Genomic DNA, 11007 nt, shown 5'->3' on the forward strand with positions numbered 1-11007 from the left:
TAAATGAAATAGCCAAGACAGCATAAGACAAATACCACATCATCTCACTTTTGGGTGGAACAATCAATCAATCAGTCAATCAATAAATCCAACTCATAGACACAGAGAACAGATTGATGGTTGCCAGAGATGGGTGTGGGAGGGAGGTGGGTGAAATGGATGAATGTGGTCAAAAGGTTCAAATTTCCGGTTATAAAAGAAATAAGTCCTAGAGGATATAATGTACAGTATGACTATAATTAATAATATGTACTCTATGTTTGAAAGTTGCTATGAGAATAGATCTTAAGAGGTCTCACTGTAAGAAAAAAAAAATTGGTGATTATGTGTGGTGATGGACATTAACTAGTTTTACTGTGGTGCTCATTTTGCAGTATATACATGTACTGAATCATTATGTTGAAACTAATACCTGAAACCAATATGATGTTGTAGTTCATTACCTCGATAAAAATAATAAATAAAATTTTAAAAAGAACAGGAAAAATGTAGTTTTAATAATTTTTTTTTTTTTTTTTTTTGGCCAAGGATAGAAAATTTTTTCTCTTCATCTTAAAGATCAAACATGAAACATAGAGCTCTTCCACCCACCTCCAGGCGACCCGGAAGTTGTACGTGTGACGCTGCTTTCCCTCTCCCACAATACCTCGCGGTCTTCCTTTCCAACCCGGGCCTGGCAGGATGGCTCCCGCAAAGAAGGGTGGCGAGAAGAAGAAGGGCCGTTCTGCCATCAAGGAGGTAGTGACCAGAGAATACACCATCAACATTCACAAGCGCATCCATGGAGTGGGTTTCAAGAAGCGTGCCCCTCGGGCACCCAAAGAGATCCGGAAATTTGCTATGAAGGAGATGGGAACCCCAGATGTGCGCATCGACACCAGGCTCAACAAAGCTGTCTGGGCCAAAGGAATAAGGAATGTTCCATACCGTATCCGTGTGCGGCTGTCCAGAAAGCATAACGAGGATGAGGATTCACCAAACAAGCTCTATACGTTGGTTACCTATGTACCTGTCACCACTTTTAAAAATCTACAGACTGTTAATGTGGATGAGAACTAATTGCTGATTGTCAAATAAAGGTATAAAACTGCAAAAAAAAAAAAAAAAAAAAAAAGAAACATAGAAATATTTCATACTTGGTTTCTGCTGAAGCTTTAGCCTGTTCTTCCTAAATTTCCAACATATCAAAAACATCCCCTGGGAAACGTGTTTAGAGTCCAAACAAATTTTTTTCCTTTCTCCAGAAAAACAAAAACAAAAATAAAAACAAAAACATACACACAACATGCCTTTTGATATTATAAGCATAGTAAATTAAAAAAAAATATATATATATATATATAATGCAAATGTAAGAGAAGAAAACTTCATTTCACCAAATTGACTTTTAGATTAAAGTGATCAGGAAATTTGGAATTAGTTGTCAGTGCATTAACACTATCTTCTCTCCTTATTTCTTTTTCTCTTTATTGGTTTTATTATGAAGAAGTCTCTCAGTAGGACTGCTGCAAGAATGGAACAGGAGAATATGAACTTTGAACTCTAGGTAATTAGTCAATATCAACTCTGTTCAGTCTTCTTAGATCCTTTCTGGCATAAGGCAGGGTATAAATAAATGGTTAACAGTAAAAGAAAAAATCAAATAAAAATAAAAACAAAAAAAAGCCCTCCTATCTTCTTCAATAAGGAAGAATGGCAGTGAGAGCAAATGGTAACTTATTTAAGACCCTTGCCCAAGAAAGGAGAAATAATCAAGACTACGTTATTTTGTAGCATTCTCAAGAATGTATCATGCTGTGTGAACCAGCCTAAGGCATCTTGGACAAATCTACCTTGATGACTGCTCTATGACCTAAAAGCTGGAGCACAGATCCTGGGGACCTCTCTTTCTATTCTTTTTGTTTAAAAAAAAAAAAAAAATTTTTTTTAACATTTAATTTTGAGAGAGCAAGACAGAGCACGAGTTGGGGAGGGGCAGACAGAGAGAGGGGACACAGAATCCAAAGCAGGCTCCAGGCTCTGAGCTGTCAGCACAGAGCCCGACATGGGCCTCAAAGCCATGGACCAGGAGAGCATGACCTGAGCCAAAGTCGGCTTTCCACTGTTATGCCCAGAATTCGTGATCCCCAAATACTGCCGGGGAGCTGAGTCCGATGTAAAAGCAAAAGAGCCTTTATTCGAGCTAGCTCGAGCTCAATCCTCTACCTGCACGGACGCAGCGGTAGGATACTGGGGAGAGAGAGCGAGTTTCAAGAGGACAAAGGTTTTATTGGGGCCTAGGGGCAGTTGGTGAGGTAATGGCTGTGGCCTCAGCTGATTGGCTGGGGAAAGGTCCGAGTCCTGTTAGGCAGGTGAGGGGGGTGGGGGGGTGTTGCTCAAGGGGAGGAGGTGTGGTCAAGGTGAAGGACACAGAACAAGATGGAGTCGGCCTGCGTAGGCCCGCCCTTTCACCACCCAGGCGCCCCTCTTTTTTTTCTTTTTTTAAAAGTTTTTAAATGTTTATTATTTGAGAGAGAGAGAGAGAGAGGGAGAGAGGGAGAGCAAGCCAGGGAGGGGCAGAGAGGGAGACACTGAACTGGAAGCAGGCTCCAGGCCCTGAGCTGTCAGCAGAGCCGGATGCTGGGCTCAAACCTACAGACTGTGAGATCATGACCTGAGCTGAAGTGTGCAGCTCAACGGACTGAGCCACCCAGACCCCCCGCCCCTCTTTTTGTTTAACCACACCCTTAAGTACACCCTGGGAGTACAGTGTCATTGATCTCTTCTGGAGATGACTAGGGTTTTCCAACTTGTCACCAGCTAGACTCCAAGAGGTGACGTTCCTTTTTGCCAGCTTGAACCCATCAACCTTTGTCCTACATTTCCCTTAAGCTCTTATCTCTTAACTCAAGCAACAGACCCTGCAAGCATAGCAGTGAGGAAACTGAAACTATGCCTTTGGCAATACTGACTGCCCAGACCCAGAGCTCCAGCAGCCTAAACCAGTTTGACCTAAATCCCCACTTGTGCCTGTGCAGATAGACCAGGGAGTGACCCACAATTACCTTTACCTCATTATAATGCTAAAATCTCTGCTCAAGGAGGAGCTCAAGCCTCATTTACATAACACACATTGTACATATAGAAATGTTTCCTTTTGTGCTCCTTTGCCTGTAAGGACTAGTCTTCCCTATAGATAAATATTCATCCTAACCCTAAATAAAAGGAACCTGTTCACCCTTGCTGGGGTAGTCACAGCTTTGGAAGTTATTCCTGAAGATCTCCTTATTTGCTCCAATTAAAGTTTACTTTGTGCCTAGGTTCACCTGGTGTGGTTTCCCTCTGCAACTCACCAAAAAGCAGTCTCACGCTGGTTGGTTACATTTCCTCCCAGGTGGCCTACCAGCAAATGCTCCCCGGCCTAGGGGGCCGTAAAAGCAGCTCCTAATAGAAGCTGGGCTTGGAGAGATCTGCTCTTGCAGCTGCCCGTGACACGCTTCTATCCGTAAGTCCCCTTAATACACCATTTTTTTTTTTTTTTTTTTTTTTTTGTTAAGCTGGACTTGTCAGTCTTTTTGTTCAGTTTTACTGCTCCTTCGGCCTTTGGAGTCCGTTTTGCCTATAGGGTACCTTCTTTTTACAGAACAATTGGCAAGCCAGCCAGGAGGAGCTTAGAGACCTAAGAAGGAGCAAGGGGAATGAGGCTTCTGTGGGTGAAATCCCCAAGTGGCCAAGCATCTTGGTATGGGGAGGCATGATCATTTATTTTCTTGATTCCCGTAGACTACTGCATGAGGAGGGGATGCCCGATAAAGTGGTGCAGGTTAAAGTACCTGCTATTAGAAAGTCACGTGACCCACCGGGGAAAGGGGGACTGCAGAGTAGTATCCTTGCTGAGTTGGCCTCTCTTCTGGGCCCCTCCGCTGACCACTGATGCCCAGCTAGCAACAGCAACAAAAGTAAGTCAGGTGGCGGAAGAATTATCATTGGAGAAGAACATGAGACTATCCACAGCCCTTTGGGCTTTTAACTTGGCAGATGAGATCAAAACTCAGGATGCACAGATTGAGACCTTCATGTGTTGTCCCTCTGTGCACTTGGGGGGCCTAAAATGTAGTGACTTCACTCTGAGCTGTCACTAGGAAACCAATCTGGGACGCTAAAACACCAACATAGTATGCTTGGAAAGTAGGATGTGTTTTCTCAGTAAGAGGAGCTAGGAGAAATGGAGATGGATTTTGTTGTTGTTGTTGTTGAGAGGAAACAAAGTTAATTTTGCCCTTAAAAAGTTGTTTTAAGAGAAAAAGACATAGGGCAAAATTCAAATATAGAAAATAAAGTTGCAGAAGTTTTGTGAAAAAGGAATTTTATGTGTGGTCAAGTTGGCTAAGATTAAAATGAAAAATTTTTTGAAGTTTATTTATTTATTTTGAGTGAGAGAGGGAGAGCATGAGCCAGGGAGGGGCAGACAGAGAGGGAGAGAGAGAATCCCCAGCAGGTTCCACAGAGCCCCACACAGATACCAGTCTCATAAACCATGAGATCACGACCTGAGCTGAAATCCAGAGTCGGACGCTTAACTGACTGAGCCATCCAGATGCCTCTAAAATGAATTTATTTAAAAATGAATTTTGGGGCGCCTGGGTGGCTCAGTCGGTTAAGCGTCCGACTTCGGCTCAGGTCATGATCTCACGGTTCGTGGGTTCGAGCCCCGCGTTGGGCTCTGTGCTGACAGCTCAGAGCCTGGAGCCTGTTTCAGATTCTGTCTCCTCTCTGTGACCCTCCCCCGTTCATGCTCTGTCTCTCTCTGTCTCAAAAATAAATAAACGTTAAAAAAAAAAAAATTAAAAAAAAATGAATTTTCATGTTGTGGTGCCTGGGTGGTTCAGTCGGTTAAGCATCTGACTTCAGCTCAGGTCACGATCTCACGGTTTGTGGGTTTTAGCCCACGTTGAGCACCCACTCCTCAGAGCTTGGAGCTTGCTTCCAACTCTGTGTTTCCCTCTCTCTGTCCCTCCCCTGCTGGTGCTCTGCCTCTCTTTCAAAAATAAATAAACATTAAAAAAAGGAGTTATAGGAGCACCTGGGTGGCCCAGTTGATTAAGCATCTGACTTGGGCTCAGGTCATGATCTCACAGTTCGTGAGTTCGAGCCCTGAGTCGGGCTCTGTGCTGACAACTCAGAGCCTGGAGCCTGCTTCGGATTCTTTTTCTCCCTCTTTCTCTGCCCCTTCCCCACTCACGGCTCTGTCTCTCTCTATCTCTGAAAACTAAATAAACATTAAAAAAAAATTTGAAAAAGGAGTTATAAAGAAATGAATTTTAATGTCAAAAGTAAGCTGGTGTAAAATTGGAATCTGGTTTTCTCTCTGTTAGAATGACCTACAACTTGGGATACCTGGCTAGCTCAATTGGTAGAGAATGTGACCCTTAATCTCAGGGTCTTGAATTCAAGCCCCACCTTGGGGGTGAAATGCATTTTAAAAAATAAAAAATAAAAAAAAGAGGACATTCAAATTTTAAGTGTCTTCTTCAAATATAAGTGGAGAACCATCTCGACAGGTACACTTAGTTCATCTCCCAGAAAACAAATCCAGATCCAACTTTTATAACGAGTGACTTTTGTCCCTATTTCATGGCAGCGATTTAAAACAGAAGCTATAAAGTCTCTGCATCTTTCTGTGGATATAGCCTCTTTGAACTCCTTCTAGTGTTTATGTGTTAGGATAACACCGGGGCTTTCCGGGAGGCCCTAATGCAGTTAGCAGGTAGGATTCTTAGGGAAGATGCCAACCACCTTGCTATTTGTTGTACTGGCAGTCTGTCAATTCCATGAAAGCAGGGCACCAATGGTTCTGTTGACTGTGGTTTCTCTGGCACCTTTTGCTTAGCATGTGACTTTTGAGTTTATGAATTAGGTGACTTGTCAAAGCTGTAAGATGTTGGGAAAGTTTTTCAACACCTTCATTTGTAAAGTGAGGTAATGGTACCTACCTGGAGAGGTTGTCGCAAGGCTCCAATAGGATATCATAGGCAAAATGCTTGGCATAAGACGCAATAGTAGGTTCGCAGTAAACATGTTTCCTTCCTACCCAACTTACAAAGTTGCATCTAAAAGATGTAATGATATCATTTTTAAAGTTAATTAAAATGTGGGAGACACAAGAGCATTCCTGTAAGTATGGAAGTATTTTTGTTTGTTTCTTAAAAACTCCAGGGCTCCCTGGTGAATTTTAGTATTAAAAAAACAGAAATATCTGAGTGGTAAGCACCATATGCTCTGTTGGCTTTTATTTTATTTTATTTTTTCAAAAGATATCTCTTATCACATTAGTGCAAAGCCCATTTCAAAATGCTACACAGAGCCTTTTGCAGTCTGTAATGAATTGTTAAAAAAAAAAAAAGGTTTAAATGAGCGATTAAAAACAGGAGTTTGTTGAGTTGAATAAAAGCTATCCTTAGAAATGTGGTTTCAACTGAAAAAAAAAATCTACATGGAAGTGTTTACTCATAAAGCTTGTTTGATTATCCCCACCTGATGTGTCTCACCCTATAGTCCCTGCAGGATAGATTATATAATGTACACTCGTTTTGAAAACATATAATCTATTCTCCTTTACCTCAGTGCTTGTATTTCATGCTGACACATTCAGCTGAAACCCTGTCTGATATATCAAGCCCTTTATGTTGGCTTACTTGATGGTCTGGAAAAAGAAAAAGGACATTAGTGTCTCCTTTTTTGCTCTTTTGGATACCTTTTAGAGTAATCTCTTTTCAGTAATGGACAAGTAACTTTAAATATATATGTGTGTGTATGTGTGTGTGTAACAAACACATCTTTTTTTGTCTTTGATATCTATCCCAGGGAGTATCCAATTAATGAAACAGTGTGCTGTATTCTCTCATAAGGAATGAGGTATGTATTTGCTCTTATCAAAAATAATACCTGATTGCTATCATTCCTAAATCTTCACTCGTGTTTGCTTTCCAGCTCTCCACCTGGGTAGAAACTCAGTCCTTTACTGATCTTGCATTTGTCCACGATACTATTTTTTCAGGGACTTACCGATTCATGTTGTTCATTGTACTAAAATAAAGGTTTAATATTGTGGAACGTGTACAGCAGAATCAATTAAATTGCCATTCAGCCAGTTAGAATATATCTGAGCATGTCATTAATTGTTCAGGATCATGGTAATATTGATTCCGTTTTGGCAGCTCATGCCAATTGGAAAAGTTATAGATATGGCTGTCAGAGATATGATTCAGTCTTACTCAGTGATTTTACAGACATGACCAAAAAAGAGTAAGTTATAGGACAATAAAAACTGCAGCGTCAAACTAACTGAATCGAGTAATGGATCTGGAAAGAAAGTATATTTATTTGGAGGCTCCAGCAAGAGAACTCATCTCCTTATATAGCCTTATTTTAAGAATGGTGTACCTTTTCCTGGAAATTGATTGAGAATTGCAGCTTTAGTTTGACATACATGAAATGATTAAGTAGCAAAGGGATGCCTATGGGCTCTATCAACCATGGTGATCAATGGGGCTAAGACGTCACAGGCAGATCCTACTCATTTCTGGAATTTATTCCAAGCATTGAGCAACTACTTGGGAAGAGAACAAGGCACTATTTACACTTGAGGGAAAGTGTCCCGTGCCTGCCATTTTCAAACAGGAAATTTTGCCAAAGTCATCTCCTCAATCTGCTTTGGGAATAAAGACAATGACATATTTGATAACATATTCATGGGTTAGTCTCTTAGATTACCTAACTTCTTTTCAAAAGAGAAGTTTCCATGCAAAGCATATTGCTTTGAGATTGGTAGAGATGAGGGCTGCTTGTGTTGTTTATTTCATTTGTTACTAGACTTTATGATTTTCTGTTCTCTTTCTCCTGACAGTGTGTTAGCCTGTATATGTTTCCTATTGGATGTAAAGTAAATTTGAGGATAAGTACTTTATCAATTATCTTCTTTGTATTTTCTTTCCTTCCTTCTCCAAATTAGCACAGTGCTCCATATAAAATAGATTCACGAAATGTTGTTCACTGTATGAATCTATTCTGTTTAGATAGACATCACTTTGCAAGTTTGAAACTGTCAAATAGTACTTGTAAAGGTCCTCATTTTCACATTTACTGTTGCATCCACCAGCCAGGAAAGGTTTATTTTAAACGTTAGGAAGTTCTTCATGCTTGATGAATATAATTATGATGTGCTGAAGATGTTAGTTTTGGGAGTTTGGCATCCATTCCTACGAACGTCCTCTTTTTTAGTATTATTTTTAAAGACTATGTTACATAGCTATGCACCGCATTCATGTCCATAGTCCCCGTAGACTTCATATTGTGCACTTTATGAGCGTTTGTGCAGTAAGACCTATCACTTAAATACAATACCAGACTTTTCCGGCATAGTCAAGCATATCACAGATGACTTTTATGTGAGTTCCTGTAGCTGTATTTTTTTTTTTTTGTATAATTCTTAACTACAGAGTGCAAATTTTATATGAACTTTGTGCGAAAACATAGAGAGCTTCAAATTTCTAATTCTTTTCGTTTAGAAAGAGGTTCTGTCAATATTCATTCAAGTTGGAAGAGACAGAATATGAACAGATGGCTGTGGCAAACAGCACATTGCAATTGGGAAGCAGCGAACAGGTACTAGTGAATATGACATTTGGTATTCCATAATAGTCTTGAAAATTAATTTTTAAATCAGGCTTCAAAATCATAATAAAGAGCAACTCATATATTATTCATTTCTTTATTCCAAAGGCTAATGTTCGGAGTGTTAAGTACAATATATGCTGGAAGAAGGTAAAGGAAATGTGATTTTCAATTAAACACGTAAAGTGTGTTTAAAAACTGCTGGCATGACCTTAGTTATTTTTCTAGGATCACTGAATAACTTTTTCAGTACCCTGAGACTTTTAGCTCCAAGGACTATTTACAATTAAAAGAGAATATCAAGTTAAAGAATGTAAGGGAACTATTTTAAAAGTTTTAATTTTATATTTTATGCAGACTCTGGTTGAATTTTTGAAGGTAATTAGTTGGTCGGATGCCAGAAGTGGTAAATATTTTATACTTGCTCATGGAAACAGGTAGCTGGAATGTCAAATTCGTACACATCATCAAAAAGCAGGCAATTATCATGTATGCTAATGTATAGATTGCTGCCTCCAAGGTTCACAGGTAATCAGACCTTTTCTGAAGAGTTCAGCATATATTTCTATTTCTATTTAAAATAAATATTGCCATCTGAGTAAAACTTTTGATTTTTTTTTGGAGCAGCTGCTTGGGGAATGATGATATTATGATGGGAAGGGTGGCTTGTTACAATATTATTCCTTTGGGTTACCAGTTCTGATTATCTTTGTGATACTGCAAGCAGAGCGTTCTTTAAAGTAACAGAAACTTTTCTGAATAAAACATTTCAAATTACATCTATTTTTTTTCAAGAGATGATAATTATGTAAAGCAAAGAAATTAGAAAATGAGAAATAGCTCCAGGAACAAAGAGATTTCGGCCCAGACCTGTATTATTTTCAAGGCATTCATTAATATATGTGGATCTATATGTGGGGTGTGCGTGTGTGTGTGTGTGTGTGGGTGTGTGTGTTTGCATTTAAAATTTAAAACAAATTTGAATTGTTGGGGGCATGTTTTGCTATTGTGAGGCCATAGTGGGTATGTTTTCTGCCCTGAGAATATCCCTGAGATAATTATATATCAAATAGGAGAAAGACTTCATAGTGGAAGTGATATGGATACTGGTTTCCTGTAGACCATATGCTGGATTCTTTCTCTGGCACTTTTACCCGTTAGGAAACTTTGTAACCAGTTATATGACCTCTTTAATTCTCAGGTGTGAAATAGGTACAGCAAAATAGAGAAGTCATGGTGTCATTGTAGGGATTATTTAAGTATTATACACAAATAACATGATTAAGATGTTTTACCTGTTTTTATTGTTATACTTTTATGTGTCAGTAGTGACACACATATTAAATGTTAAAATTGAGGGACTTGATTTTAATCAGGGGAGTTTTAAGGGAGGTCTACTTTGCATAAGGTATTGTGATCAACAGTGAAAAGACTTTTTTCAATATGGTAGAATTTTTGTAGGGTTCTGACATGGATTATCTTGTTGGGAGTCTCACGAGATCCCCGAAATGAAAAAGCTGAGAAAAGTCAAAACAGCTTGGGTGAAAGTGAAAACAACCTCTTCATGGCAGATCAAGGATTACTGACCTGGGAGAGTCTTTTCTTCGTTCCTTTGTTTGTTTTTAAAGTAAGCTCTACACCCAACGTGGGTCTTGAACTCACAACCCCAAGATCAAGAGTCTGATGCTCTACCGACTGAAGCATCTAGGCACCCCAGGATTCTTTTCACAATACCCCTTTACCTTCCAATGAAAGTGAAAATTCTCTGCTTCTAATTGAAAGTAAAAATTGTTTTACATTCTCCCACTGTCTGAAAATTCTCTCATCTATTTTCATCACTAAGTCCTCTGCAATAAACACATTAACACGTTAACGACATCCTACTAGTTTGACTCCTTCCTATTGATTCTGTCAAATTAAAGGCTAAACTTCACATGGGGAAAATCAAGTGTGTGAAACATAATTTAATTAAAGGAGACAGACATTTATTAGATGCTTTTGCACTGTGCAAAGAAACTACATGGTGCATTGTCGGTAAACGTGCATGCATGTGTAACACCTAGGTTGTACTCATCGTGTCTAGGAAAGGAAGCAGTTCTCCTCTGTCACCAGCAAGAAGTCAGTGTCACTATTAGCTGATTACATGCACACATGCAGTCCAAAGGCTGTTGCAAAAGCATTCACTACATTTCAGACTCGAGCACAGCATAGTTGTGATTAGTGCCTACAAGACCCATCACAAGGGGCTCTTTCCTTCTCTCATCCCTCTGTGTTCCCTCCATCTTCTCTCGCTCTGCCTTCTCTTCCTGCCTCCATCCTGGAAGCAGATGGCTGTGTCTTCCTCTGCTAATGATG

General features: G+C 39.6%; 1 protein-coding gene across 1 annotated transcript; it reads left to right on the forward strand.

Moving 5' to 3' along the window:
• The first annotated feature begins 631 nt into the window (after positions 1–631).
• LOC131493417 (large ribosomal subunit protein eL31-like) lies at positions 632–1126 on the forward strand. The gene has a single exon (XM_058697880.1). The coding sequence runs from the start codon at positions 682–684 to the stop codon at positions 1057–1059; it is 378 nt and encodes a 125-aa protein (XP_058553863.1). The 5' UTR covers positions 632–681; the 3' UTR covers positions 1060–1126.
• The last annotated feature ends 9881 nt before the right edge of the window (positions 1127–11007 follow it).

The sequence above is a fragment of the Neofelis nebulosa genome, chromosome 2 (genome assembly GCF_028018385.1).
Source record: "Neofelis nebulosa isolate mNeoNeb1 chromosome 2, mNeoNeb1.pri, whole genome shotgun sequence".
Lineage (NCBI taxonomy): Eukaryota > Metazoa > Chordata > Mammalia > Carnivora > Felidae > Neofelis > Neofelis nebulosa.